Below are 14,944 nucleotides of genomic sequence, written 5' to 3'. Positions count from 1 at the left end.
AGGAAATTATCGGTGGTTTTCTACATGCTAAGATAAAAATTGCATCGATCGCGTGAAAGGCCTGGTGACGTCACTACGATTCGTTCGTGATGTTTTGATTGAAGCTGACCCCTTTTCAGCGACACACAGGAAATTAACGCAATTGAAATAACTGATTGTCGATGGCAATCAGCGTATGTATGAATCTTAGGAAGTAAGTTTGTAAAGTAAGCTGCGATAATGGACTACCGTTCTGTAATGGCGTGGTATTACAACAAAGGGGATATCCTTGTCAACAGAGACAAAAGCATAAATTCTAGTACGCCTAACATTCTCTATAATAAAGTATAGCTGCTATAGATCAAAGTCGACGAATGTAAAGCAAATACTCGGCATGTTTGAGTTACAAATTTTACTCTGAAAAATAATTATAAAGATGAAATTATAATTTGGTAAGAAATGGTGGAGAATAATTAGTTTCCTGCCTGATGCAATTAAAAACCAATTATGAAAGGAAAGGTTTTATTATCTTTCAGTGCTGACTTCTTTAAACCGCCAAAGTCATCGGACAAAAAAATCTTGTTTTTCTTAATTTTGGAACGCACCGGTTTTAATTTTAGATTAGAAACCGAGCAATATCTCCTAATATGGATTTGATTTCAAAAAATTTGATTATTCGTTGTAATATTTTAGACTATTTTAATGGAAAAATCAGAGAGACGCCATATTTATTCAGAGACCACCTTGGGAGTGAAAGATAGATAGCGTTTAACAGGTGTTGATTTGGGCAGAATATTCTGCAGTAATAATGAAAACATTAGATAATAATCATTAAAATTACTCTCAGTGGGGATTAAACGACAAACTGTGGATTGGAGCAATGCTAGTGTGAAGAAAAGAATGGAACTTTACCACTTTTTCACTTTCACCCCGATAGAAATTATTGACGGCACGAAAACAATTGTTTTATCAAAGAATACGTACTTTAACCAGTTTTTTTTGCGCTTTACATCATGTGGTTATTTAGAAAAGACACACGTCAAGTCATTATATATTTTACCCTACATAACCACACAATGAACAGTTAAAAACTGTTAAAAACTGTTTATACATTATTGTCGATAATTTAGGTATCTAGTTGGACTTGCTCAAAATAATTTGTATTTCTCTCATTTTGATTCAAATAAGCCCCTAATTCTAATTCAGTAAATATTTATGCTTTCATTTGTCTTTAGTGAGATGGCAATGTGTTTGGAGTTATTTGAAAATCCCATAGGCATACGGAATAATAATAACAGCAGTAATGATGTAGTATAAGTACCAGCAACAAAAATACACATTGTAACTAGCCTCGTACCTTAGACGGTCAAGCAATAGCAACCTTTGTTATAATGACCTAGCAAAACAAACAAAATAGAGCAAAATGAACTTCGACAAAATGAGAATGAACCATACCTTTCCTATGTGCCAACATTTCAGTACTGTTGGCATGGTAACAACGGACGTATCGATGTCTTATTGGTGTTGTTTTGTATATTTAGTGGATAGATGGAGTGTCGATTACATGGAACACTGTTATTACATAAATTAAACATCAGGTGTAAACATACTGCACTGAACCACAATAAAAGCTAGTTAATCTGAAACAGAACTTCGTCTTGCTCGACATAAAACCTTTCTAACATGATTGCTACATTTTATCGTCTGGCACGACTACAAGCTTGTCAACATTGCTACATTTTATCGTCTGGCTCGACTACAAGCTTGCCAACATCGCTACATTTTATCGTCTGGCTCGACTACAAGCTTGTCAACATTGCTACATTTTATCGCCTGGCACGACTACAAGCTTGTCAACATTGCTACATTTTATCGTCTGGCACGACTACAAGCTTGTCAACATTGCTACATTTTATCGTCTGGCTCGACTACAAGCTTGCCAACATTGCTACATTTTATCGTCTGTCTCGACTACAAGCTTGCCAACATTGCTACATTTTATCGTCTGGCTCGACTACAAGCTTGTCAACATTGCTACATTTTATCGTCTGGCACGTCTACAAGCTTGCCAACATTGCTACATTTTATCGTCTGGCTCGACTACAAACTTGCCAACATTAAATTTTTTTGCTACATTTTATCGTGTGGCTCGACTACAAGCTTGTCAACACTGTTACATTTTATCGCCTGGCTTGAAACAAATCTTACTGAGACACGCTGTGGGGATATTTTGTCATCTATCACCTCGAAAATAACATTTTTAGATTTTGTTTGGATGGGTAACCCTTAGTTATAATTTCAAACACTTAAGGATAAAAAATGTGGCAATTGTATAAGTTTTATTGTGGCAGACGATACAATGTGGCAATGGTAGTACATTTTAGCGGAGTCAGCTGATCAGACGATCATTTGTTTTAGGTTATTAAACTAACTTCTATTGTAAAATTCTCATGACGAATAAACCTTGACTTGTCGTTGATGTTGGATGTAAAGAATGTTAGTTTTCACGCAAAGAGTGTAAAACTAAAAATAACAGCAGTTGTCTTTAGTAGAGTGACTCATACAGGCCAGAAGAAAACGACGTCACAGCTAAAGGCGTATAAAGTTAAAATAACAAGGAGAAATTCACTTTGCTGGACGGCACAATATCTAGTTCAAAATTACTGATAACACAATACCAGTTACAATTATTGAAATTGAGTGTAATTTGTTCCTTTAAGTACATAAGAGAGACGGAAATAGACCAATTTATCGCTTCAGTGGTTGAACTAGTCTTATTTAAGTTCTGGAAACCAGAACTTTTTAATAGCCCTTAGTAATTTTATTTACCGACATACTTAGTCTATTCGAGTGTAATACATGGAATTTAGATGGTTCATTATACCAATCAGTGGTGGTCCAAAAATAACCCTCGCGTACTGACTTTGCTATTAAACAGATTACTTTAAGCGGTGAGTTCAAAAGTGTACCCCTTTAAAATTCAAATTCAATAAGTAACATATTTCGGTGAAAGTTGTACATTAGACAACCATTCTTGGCATTTCCTCATTGTGTCATCTTCGTTGTCATGGTCATCGGCATTGTTGGCCAGTTGTGGGTGAATATTAGCTGTAACCCCATTGTCAAGATCGACGGCGTCAACAAACTTTCCCTTGTCGTCTGAAAGACCTGAAAGGCCATTTTTGTTTCCAACAGGTGCATCATTTAGTTTTTCAGCAGATAATTTGGCTGTTATGAGCGGACTATGATGTTGATCGTAATGGTTTTGTTGAACAAGTCCCGCCACATAGTCAATTTTACTTGGATAGCGATCCACATCAACTGTTGGCACAGATATTGTGTTATCCATCCTCGTCTCCGAGTCGTCTTGTGGCGTTGCTTCGAAAGCTTTCACATTTTCCAATGTCAATTCACCAACCTTTGACCCCGCAGTCGAAGACTGTGTCAAGTGTCGTCTTAATCTTGGACTTGGAAGAGGTGAATGTCTTGGACTCGAGCCTACACTTGTAGTGACGGTTCCAACATTTAAATTTAGATTTAGACCTATCTTTTCGTTCCTGCGATGGGGACTCATAGTTCTGTGCAACGAGGGAGACAGGGGAGTTGGAGTTCTGTTTTCGGAGTTCCCAAAATAATGTGTGCTTTCAGTGATATTGTCACGTGTCTGCGACACCGGGCTCAATAAACGAGGACTTCCACTTGCCACGCTGTCGTCTGTTTCTGTATCTTTCATCATCAGGGGGTTGAACTTACGTAGCACATTCCTACGTAACGATGGTGAAACTGCCGGCGACAGAGGTGGAACTGTAAGTCTCGGCGAACTTGCCACTGAACTGTCTCTGGAAACGCTATCTTTACGTATTCCTTTCGGCTTAGAAGTCAACAACGGCGGCAGTTCAGAGGTTATACATTCTCCGTCAGATTCGGAAAAGTGAAAATGAGTGTGCGATCCAATCCGCCTCTGTGAGAAGGGTGACGCAGGTAGACTTTTCGTTCCCCCGCTACGTCCATGCATATTATTTACATTGTTCATACCTTTATGCAGGAGCCTCGGTGATACATTCATGACTCCGAGCTTCGTAAATGCGACTATACGTATATTATAGGCTCTGAGACTCGCGCATGCGAAGTCTTCATGTGGTGCTTCGGGTCAATACTCCAAAGTACGTCATCGTTTTTTCATCTGATGTGGTTAGTTATATCCCCGGTTTATCCGTTTTGAACAGACTATCTCATAGAAAATAACACGTACCAAAATCCAATTTGCGATACCAATCAACGACAAAAAATGGCCATTGGCCCAGCAATACTAACGGAGCACGTATATTAAATCTCGGTATTAGATCAGGTGTTGTAATTAGTACACAGTAACAGGCAACCGTAATCCTTTAGTAAACAAGGCTTAATCTGTCATTCGATGGGTCCTTGTTGCATATATTGGTTTCCTAGACGTCTTCTGTACTGTTTCCAATAGCGTCAGCTCTCTGTCATTGAAAAGAGAAGATAGATTATATACAACGAGAAATCACTCCATGGACACGTTGGAACAAACAAAAGTTAGAATTACTGTTAACAACTGCATAGTAACTTCATAGCTACCAAGAACAATCCATAAAAGGGAAGCGCGAAGCGGTACACACAGCAAGGTAGGTGGGCGTCTTACTGAAAGAACGCCTTTGAGAAAGAAGAACATGACGACGGTAATAGTCAATTGTATATGGGCGAAGATTTAGTATTTGTTGTCATTCGTCAATGACACGGCTACAAGTGTAAGCATATGAAAAGACAACCCTTTCCAAGGACTATCAAGACTTGAAGTTCAATATCTTCGTATAGTATATAATAGCGTATCACATTCAAGTTGATTTATTTGGCTGTTCAACCTTGGCTCTAGAACTTAATACTCGTATTATATTGTGTATCTGTACACTGCGAAAGACACGATTCTTTTCTGAAACTATACACATGCACATGTACGCAAATGTTTTTTCACACCATGATATGTTGACACCATGTTCTATGTTTCCTTCAGTCACTCTTTTTTGGCTTTTGGCTGTATTTACGTTGAAACTTTAATAGTGTAGATTTATAGAAATATAACACCAAAAGAGCATGATCACAGAGTATTATTATACAAAGTTTAGCTTATTTCGGTAGTACATGTATGTAACAATGAATATATTCCTATGGAAAAAGACCCCAGCTGAGAGATATGTTCAATCACAACGTCTCATACACATGGCGTAGGCCATTATGGTGTCGTCAGGTGTGTAAATTACAAGAAACACTCAAGTCTAAGACTTGCATAAAAAATAAACGACACCTACCTGACTGAGCTCCTGCTGGCGTCTCTTTGTGATTGTTTGACTAGAAAAAAACAACGCAGAATAACATATACACTGCCTTGTGAGAATGACACCACCACTCAACAGAAAGGTGACTGTATACGATAACACATTTATGGGAAGATTGGACGCGATAGGTTCCAACAACCAGCGAATCAGCGTACGTATATTTTGATTTGCTACTACGTGTGCGTGTCGACATATATTGTAAACAACGTCTCCAAATAACGAGGTAGATTAGATGTAGTGCAATCTTGCAATTAATTTGTGCTTATATGTAGTTAGATATTCTTCAAACGGCTCCGTCTCGATGCAATGTTATTGTGAACAAAAGGGCGATTACAAAGAACTCAAGGTAGACTTGCCTGCTAAAAAATCTAACAACACCCATTGTGTTGTCCTAATGGACTGCTACAACTCACAACCAAACAATGACGTATGTAAAAGTAGTTATGGGTCAGTGAAAATCCTTTGTTCTTATACCCTGGCTACCCAGTACTTTCCGCCACCTTTAGTTTGTTTTTTCCTATCGTTCAGATCTACGGCCTGTGTCACGTCATAGTCGACACGTACAATATAACACCTGGGTATTGTTGCAATCGTTACAGAAATACATTGTAGGGACGGTAATGACAATTGCCAAGTTTTGCATTGAAAATCTTAAAACTCTGAGAATTTTCGTGAGAGTTCTGGTCGGAAACCGGCGAAAATGGTAACAACATAAATATTGTTAAATTACATAGCCACAGCAATCTCAATGGAGACAGAATAGTATCAGCCCCTTAAACTTTTCAGAGGAAAACAAAACAAATTAATTACACAAAAACATGAGTATTTTATGACTACTAATGATTGTTTGTGATGCATCGAATCGAATGTGGTCCGAAACACTCGTCCTCATATGGTTTCCAATAGTTCTGTCACAACACAAATATAAAACCGTGGCCAATTTATTTGCTCTATTCCGTTGGTCAAAACAACATCTAATCAGCTTCGAAGAAGTAGTTATAGGGCCGAGGGAGGCTCATAATCTCAATGCCAAGTTCATCGTGGGTGGTACGCGTGTCAATTGCAATGTTGAGTACATTTTCGATTCACAAACAGTAATAATATAACTCGAAACCATACGGTATAGAGAGAGGGTACCCCACGAACTCCAAGCAGTTCATCTAATCATACAATTATATTATTCAAAAGCAAACACGAAAGAAGAGTGCTTTTAATGCCATGATTGGATCTTGGTGGCTGATCATGATACTGGTAATGCCAAGTCATAACCACGCATGCGTTGAATAGAGTTAGAATATGCAATGGATTTCTCCGTTCACAGTTCACAGTTTCTGTTTATGATATGAAAAAGGTTCGATTGAATTTTTTTTTAAATGCGATTTAATTAACTACTGGACATTTTGTTCTACATGTTGCTCAAATAAATAAACTCATATTTTATTCCAGAGCGTCGATTTAATTAAAAATGCAATTTAATTAAAATACCGGGTGTGGCTTCCATATGAAATTATTAAAAATCGTAGATTTAATTAAAAATGCAATTTAATTAACTACTCGGTATTCTGTGCACGTGTCCCGAAGAATACTGATATATAAAACTGTAATATAATGAAACCAATGACCACTAAATTAAGTGTTTACAATATACTGAGCAATAAATAGAATTTCCATTTTACCATGACTTCATTAAAATCGAGATTCCTTTAACTTCCCTGTTTTTTTTACAAGGAGTAACAACCCTGAAAATGTTGAGTTACGTCATACCATGAATAATGACGGCTGCCAAGGAAACTATCTTGATAATTATCTTTGTTTGTAATGAGAAAATAAATTAGAAATCTTCTATTTTTTCCTATGATCTTTGTTTCACTATGTCCCTATGATTTTTTTTAATGATTTAAATCTTCTCTCGAAGGAACTGTAAAATTGTAACCTAAATGAATGATAGGTGGATTGCTGAACAAAAAATCGATTCATGAGTTGTCTTTCTCCTCTGATCTTTAACATTGGTTTGATTAAATCTGACTTGCAACAGATAGTCTAGAGGCTAGTACTGCCAGACCCAGATAGTTACCGTTTGTCCGTAGATGGCGCTGTATCATATGAAAAACACCCAGAGAAGTTTCTATACAGCATCATTGACTGAGTAGTTTCTCATTGAGTAAACCCATTTGAAGATCAGTGGATACGGAGTAAAAGCGATTTACATCGCTGCGACCAAGTCTCATTTATAGCGAACACTAATAGTTACACATGGTGATGACGAGTTTGTGTTGAGTTTGGGTTTAGGTTTATTTAGGGAGCCACCATAGTCACTTTTGGCCTTTGGGCTGGGGTGGGAGCGGAAAAAATGACTGTAAAAACTTTAAATAACTCCAAGTTGAACACGGTCTTTTCTCACGAATTTTAAATAACCATCCCTATACGAGATAACTTAGTAACCACCACATAGCAAACAAACAAACAAATAAACAAACAAACAAACAAACGCCCAATTGTTGCATAAATGGAACTCAAAAAAGGCAAAAGATAGAAACTGTAAGTTACACACCGATTTGTTCATCATTGAAGGGTAAACTAACGTGTATGCATTAACGTACTAAAATTGTAATATAAGATGACAGTTTAGTTTCCATGGCAAAGCTCTATCATTTTACGGAGTTCTGGCTTGTCATTTTTTGCGACAACTTCTGTGTTGAAACTGTGTAGTTTCATGTTAAAGTCATCACCGTTTTGAGGAACGACAGTTTCAATTGACGGTTTCACACAGTTGGATCTAATTTGAAGTCTACCAGGGTTCAAGTCAGGTCATATAGGCGGGAAGGAATCAGCGGGAAGGAATCATTAGAACTCACTGCAGGGTTGAAATCAGAAGATACCAATATCTATGACAACTCTTTGCAAAACTATGCATACAACAAAAAAATTGAGGGGTTCTATTTTTCTTTTAAAAAATAGTTTGAAGGTTATAGTGGATGAGGAGCTTCAACGGCTTGACTGCATCCTATGGGGTTTATCGTGCAAAACTGTGCCACTAAATACACAATTCTTGTTACAGTAACGTTCAAATTGACAGGTTCTCCAGCTCTGTAACTATTTCAATGCTCTGATCATACGTGCATTTTGTGTAACACAATCAGTCCTCGTGTTTTTCCATTGGCCACCACATAGTGACTACAATTGTGCCAATTCCTCCGCCCCAAGGTCATAGAATAAATATCTATTGCCATACTAGATAATTTTGGAAGCGACAACACACTACATTATAGAATACAATTACTGCAAACCTGCTGAATAAATCCTGCCTACGTAAGCTGCACGTTTACATAAGTAAAAATGTATTGTTTATTATCATTACATTAAGTCCAAGTACTTAATTGGTAATAAAAATATAATTCTACATATTTACAATGTCATCTTGCCAACTGTTGTAAATTATTCAAAATGCACTACTACTAATAAAATTAATAACAATTAATTAAAAAAATTTGAAATATATAAATTTATAATGCACCTGTCCTCCTGAGAGCTCCAGGTGCCAATAATTTTTACCCCATGCGCGGACCTATAGCGACACCCTTTCTCATCAACTCCCTTAGGGAGCATACAATCCAATGCAGCCTCCATAAGCTCATATGATTAAAGCATTAATATTGCAAGTTTTATCATACTGGTATCAAATATTTTGGAGCTGGGTTGACTGGGGCACAATCGAGGTTCAAATCTTGCTCACGGACAAACGACAGCGATGACTCTTGAACCTGTTATCGAAAGCACTGTTGATTTTAACTGTATATGTAGTTGATTGGACGGGGCAATTGTGTCGGTGTATCTACTTGTAACCTTGAAGAATATGATATCTGTAACAGTCTGTAAGCTTAAGTTCTATCCGGTGAAACTAAAACTGGGATATGCGACATGCGTCGATCGAAGCATACCTACAACAAGTTTCAAGTTACCGTTCAACATTTATGTTTAATAAATCACGCAGAAACCGAAACTGCACACGCTACACTTTAATACCGCGAGATTGAATTAATACAGTTTCTTGCGACATTTTGTCTAAATGAAATGTGCCACCAATATGCACACAAGGATACAGACAGCTTTTTAATGCATATGTCAAAACATTGTGATCTGTGTATCTCCATCCGGTTGCAATCTTGCTATGTTAGTGTGGAATATATAGTTTCTTTATTTTCTGTGTTGTAGCAAACAGAGAGGCTGAACGGTCACTTGAAACGGGTTGTATATTGCAATGACATCGCAAAGCAAATCTTAAATTGGCAAGTCTCTAACATAACAAATTGACTGAAATGTGGTGATAAATTCACCGAGATTCATTCAAAGTGGCACGAGCTGATTTTAAAAGATTGGTTGCAAACAATTTAATTTTACTGCTGATGCATCTGTTCGATGGCATTAAAATCGTCTTGGTGTTGTTAGAAAATGTAATGAAATAGCATATGGATTTGTCTGTCTGTCTGTCTGTCTGTCTGTCTGTCTGTCTGTCTGTCTGTCTGTCTGTCTGTCTGTCTGTCTGTCTGTGTGTGTGTGTGTGTCTGTCTGTCTGTATGTCTGTCTGTCTGTCTGTCTGTCTGTCTGTCTGTCTGTCTGTCTGTCTGTCTGTCTGTCTGTTTGTCTACATGTTCAACTCGAAGATGAAATGCAGTAAGTGGATATTCTTACATTGATTTTGAGATTGGAACAGTTGGGTAAAATAGGAGGTGTTGGTTTTCTTAATGATTCAGTAGAATATGATTACATGATAAAAGCAATATTGCAATTTTAGACCAAACTTGACGGTGCATTTTTGGCGATCACACAAACTGATATGGTTATAAATGTGTACATGGAAATTATCTGATGAACCGTTAAAAATATATAATCCAAAATCAAAGGTGTCCATCAAAAAGTAAATTATGCAATAAAAGTTTACTTTACAAATATTACATGTTGATAATATAATTTATACGACATTATAAAATGCACCCTGAGCATATGCCGTAATAGCGCCCTCTAACCTTCATTACGGAATGGACTGAACTAATGCATGATATTGATAACAAGAATTGTGCGCTTTACTAGAAAAACAATACCCAAATATGCTCTTCTTCCCTCTAGAATAGTTCAGTTGTCCTGATTTCAGTACAGTTGCTTTGGTCATCGTCAGAAATACCCTGAAATTGTTCAACATTTTCCAACCACTGATTGACACGACATTTTATATCCTGCATTTTTCTTTCTGACTGTCCATTCAAGTTCTGCTCAACACGATGTTCAGTACTGTCTTTGACACGCGTTTTGCTTTGATCCTCGAGAACAATTTCTGCTTCAAAATTGACGTCTCTGGAACGGCTTGTAGTACTGGAATTTGACGATCTACTGTGACTATGTCGTCTGCGTATTCTTTGATTTGGTCCATTCGCGGGTGGTACTGGAGAGTAATTGCTCACACTTTCGTCAATTTGATACGTCCTTGGCAGGGAATCTAACAATTGTTCTTTGGCGAAATCAGCTTCTTGTCTCGCGTTGGTGACCCCGAAAGGAGTTGTATCCAGTATAACTTTGCCGGACGCCACACGAGCAGTAATGAATTCAACGTCCTCAGGTACGTCTGTTGCTTGGTAGAAAAATTCCTCATCGTGCGCTCGTTTGCAAAAATCGTTGGCTCGGGCGGTCGCCTCTTCAAACTCTTTTCTTGCGCGTTGTTTAAGATAGTCAGAAGTCCCGTCTGAAGTTTGTGGTCTTGTAAATACTGGGAACGAGCCTTTCTTCCGTGACATTGTGTTCCCAGCGGTTTGTGTACTGTAATTTATTTCAGGGGCGGACGGCGATCGATAAGGTCTTCGAAATGCCCGTGCTTTCGCATGAGGAGACTCGATCAGCACGGGTAATCCATCCGAGTTCATTCTAATAGTTCCCACCGACTGAGGACGCTCTTTAACTGGCTGTGTTGTAACGCCGTCTGGAAGCGTAAATGCCACAGTTTTACTCTGTGAACTTCTCGGAGGTGCACTTTTTGGTGCGAGTTGGTGACTCCCCAAGAAGCCTCTGCCTTGTCTTGATTTTGTTGAACTTGGCCTTGCGAAAAGCGGTGTATCTTTCAGTGGTCCCAGACGAGGCGTCGGTTGACTGGTCATTATCATTCTGTCATTGATTCTCTATAAGAAAAAAAAGAAAAAGAAAGATGAGAACTAAATGACGTAAACTTTCACAATACTTATATCTGTATTTTTATGCTCACTGTGTAACAGTACAGCGAAAAAATGCAGGTAGGCAAAATGGAATGGCAAAACGAAACCAATGCAAATCTCGGAAATCTTTGATTTGAAAAGAGTTTGCGGTATCAGAGCGTCAAAAATATATCACAATTCAGGTTAGCCTGAAAGGTTTTGAAAAAAAATAATAATGAAACGAGACCTAGGTATGTCAACAACGTTGCCGGTCTTAGCTTCGTTAAAAATAACACCGTTTTGAGAATGTTGTTGTTTCGTGCACCATGTGTTATGATATCGGTGTGACTGTACACGGTAATTAGGGGCCGGTATGGTTTATTGTGTATATACACACAGACAAGTATTGCAGTGTAAATTTAATTCATGTCATCTGTTACTGTCAGACATGTTTTTTTGTAAACTGAAAGAAAATTTACGAACTGTCAATTTTAACTTGACCAAACGGATGGTTAGTGATTCCTTGCTGACAAGGCGAGGAATCCGATACCATAACACCGGTGGACGACAAATGATTCTCCCCCATGGTGTATATTATACCAGCATGTTTGGAAGAGTAATGTGAACTCAGGATGACCTCTGCTCGGTAGGGGGTTAGATTCAGTTTTACTGGGGGTTCTACTTCACGTAAATATTGTTCGTGTTTTATGCCATCATTTGTGTGTGTCAATATCCAGTTCTATTTATACACTAATAGCAGACCTAGCACACTTTTTACGTTTTCATAAACAAACCTTTAATAGCTTAGGGCGATCCGAGGATACATGTGTTGCATTTATCAACTGGTTACACACCAAACAAAATCTGTATCTACGGAGACAGGCAGACGGAGAGGTGTGACTTGGACATGGACAGACATATGTGAGGACACAGATTCAGACAACCTAGTGCACACCTGTCAACCAACATTACTAAATATACACATACATATACACATGCACACTTGTCTACCCACCTACCTACATACCTCCCTACCTACCTACCCACCCACCCACCCACATACCTACCTACCTACCTACCTACCTACCTACCTACCTACCTACCTACCTACCCACCCACCCACATGCATACATACATACATACATACATACATACATACATACATACATACATACATCCATCCATCCATCCATCCATCCATCCATCCATCCATCCATCCATCCATCCATCCATCCACCCACCCACCCACCCACCCACCCACCATCCATCCATCCATCCATCCATCCATCCATCCATCCATCCATCCATCCATACATACATACATACATACATACATACATACATACATACATACATACATACATACATACATACATGTTTATCTCTACACGGAAAACTCAAAACACTGACGGATACAGACCATTAGCGCTCATTACCGAGGAGTTGTCACGTTACATTTCATTTTGATAATATATTATTGAGAGCTAGACCACTTGTAGAAATGCCTCGCAGAAGGTCAAATTCCTTCGATCTAGTGGTCTTCGAATCATCGCCTCAAAACATAAACCAGAGTAGAGAAATTGATGTTGGATGTAAACGCCGGTCGACTTAAGGAGCGGAAATGGATGCATGATCACGACCGGAACATGATACATTACCTGAAGTGTTTGTTGAACTGTTCTAAACTGTACAAGGACACTTGCAGTGGTACATTTTGTAGTAAACACAGTGACGAGCAATATGGACAACGCATTGACGGGGTTGTTATATTTGACATCGTCTTTATATATTGTAAGAGCCAACCACATGTTTTTTTAAACAACGCATCGGCGGTTATATTTGAGCTTAAATATTGCAAGAACCAACCACATGTTTGATTTACAACATATTTACCCCTCTAGCGCTAATTAATTCCTTCCTTTCATTGCCAGACATTTTTGACATAGGGACGATGACCCAATTTTCAAACACTTTCATAAATTTCAAGCCAACATTTTGACGAAAATGTGAAAATAATGGTAATCTCTTTGTCCAAAATAATGATGTAACATGTCAAATATTAGTGAAAAACGAGAATTTGTATTAAAAATTGTAGCTGAAAATGCCTCCCATGCACTATCACTTGAAATTAGTTTGTTCGTTGTATGTAGTACTACAATAAAAAACATTTCACGTCATCTCGTCCTACAAAAATCTGATTAACATTTTATCGCCTGACTCGACAAAAATCATTACTACATTTCATTGTCTGGCGGAACAAAAAAAATATATCAGCAGTGCTATATTTTCTTTATCCGTAAATACCATGATTATCTTAACAGATAATCGCGAACTAACACTTACAATGTAACAATCTGTTAATTAAGGCAACGGTATCTCACGCCAAGGAAATGTAACAAGGTTAGTAAAGTGGTTTGTTTAACCAGACGATTTGTGGCAATGTTAGTAAGATTTTCCCCAAGCCGTTGATAGACGATGAAATGAAAGCAACACAATTTATGTCGAGCCAAACGACGCCTTGTTTCAGGCGAAATTGTTTTAATGCAGTATCTTGGAGGACTCGCCTAAAACGTTGGATGTAGTCACACGCACTAACATAATGTAAACTTGAAGATGTCTAGCGTATAATCGATTGAGCATTGGTTCACTATAATACATTGTAATCAATTCCCAAGACACTTATTAAACTCGGGATAAAAGATATTTAAACGAATAACAAGTTCCATCTAACAGTGCCTATTTTGTGCATTAGACCAGAAAAATATTTCCAGTTTCACATTTTAAGTGCCTTTGCTCAACTCAACTGGACGACTGTCTAATCTTTACATCACGATACTTTGCGTTGTCCCACGGTGAGAACATGACATAGTCGTAAACGGTGAGTAAAACTGTATTTTAAACAAATAAAGGAACTCACGCAAGATGTAACTGGAGAACGATCTGAGAAGAACGAGGTAACCATAGCTTGACACGGGTATAGAATGTGATACTGTCCGACAATATTAATATGACCAAGCCACACGCTGGGCACTGCACAAGGCCAAACTTTTCTACGGCCGGGTTCGAGAACACAATACAATTCCGAACCCTCACAGTGTTCTTACCTCTGTATTTCCAAGCTATGATTTGGTAATATTACGACGTATAAGAAGCGACAGTTTCCTCTTACAGCTGAAGATCCTCCGTCACCTGTACACTAACTCGATCAGAAGTATGCTAACAACGCAAGGCCATCAGAACTCAAAAATACTCCCTGCGGGCCAGAATCGGGATCATTTACTGTCTGCGTACTGTCCGAAACCTTCTTAATGGATACTTCCTTGAGGGGAGTAAGAGGGTTTAATAAACACTGTCATTGTTATGGTGGTAACGCGATACCAGTGATTTAGATAGGTGTGTGTGTAATGACTTATCACATGACTTTTACCAGGTGAT

The 14,944-nt window shown here is 38.1% G+C and overlaps 2 protein-coding genes across 2 annotated transcripts; both read right to left on the bottom strand.

The window, feature by feature from the left end:
* Nucleotides 1-722: 722 nt before the first annotated feature.
* Nucleotides 723-5,410, bottom strand: LOC144446563 (uncharacterized). The gene is made up of 2 exons (XM_078136356.1): nt 5,307-5,410; nt 723-4,463 (listed from the first exon to the last, which is right to left on the bottom strand). The coding sequence occupies exon 2, from the start codon at nt 4,043-4,045 to the stop codon at nt 2,966-2,968; it is 1,080 nt and encodes a 359-aa protein (XP_077992482.1). The 5' UTR covers nt 4,046-4,463; nt 5,307-5,410; the 3' UTR covers nt 723-2,965.
* A 5,043-nt stretch (nt 5,411-10,453) lies between these two features.
* LOC144446274 (uncharacterized) lies at nt 10,454-14,659 on the bottom strand. Its single transcript, XM_078136025.1, has 2 exons — nt 14,614-14,659; nt 10,454-11,497 (listed from the first exon to the last, which is right to left on the bottom strand). Exon 2 carries the CDS (start codon nt 11,480-11,482, stop codon nt 10,454-10,456), a length of 1,029 nt encoding a protein of 342 aa, XP_077992151.1. The 5' UTR covers nt 11,483-11,497; nt 14,614-14,659.
* Nucleotides 14,660-14,944: the final 285 nt, after the last annotated feature.

Source organism: Glandiceps talaboti, chromosome 15 (assembly GCF_964340395.1).
Source record: "Glandiceps talaboti chromosome 15, keGlaTala1.1, whole genome shotgun sequence".
Classification (NCBI taxonomy): Eukaryota; Metazoa; Hemichordata; class Enteropneusta; family Spengelidae; genus Glandiceps; species Glandiceps talaboti.
Note: the sequence above shows the minus strand (reverse complement) of the source record. Positions and strands in the feature narration are given on the sequence as shown.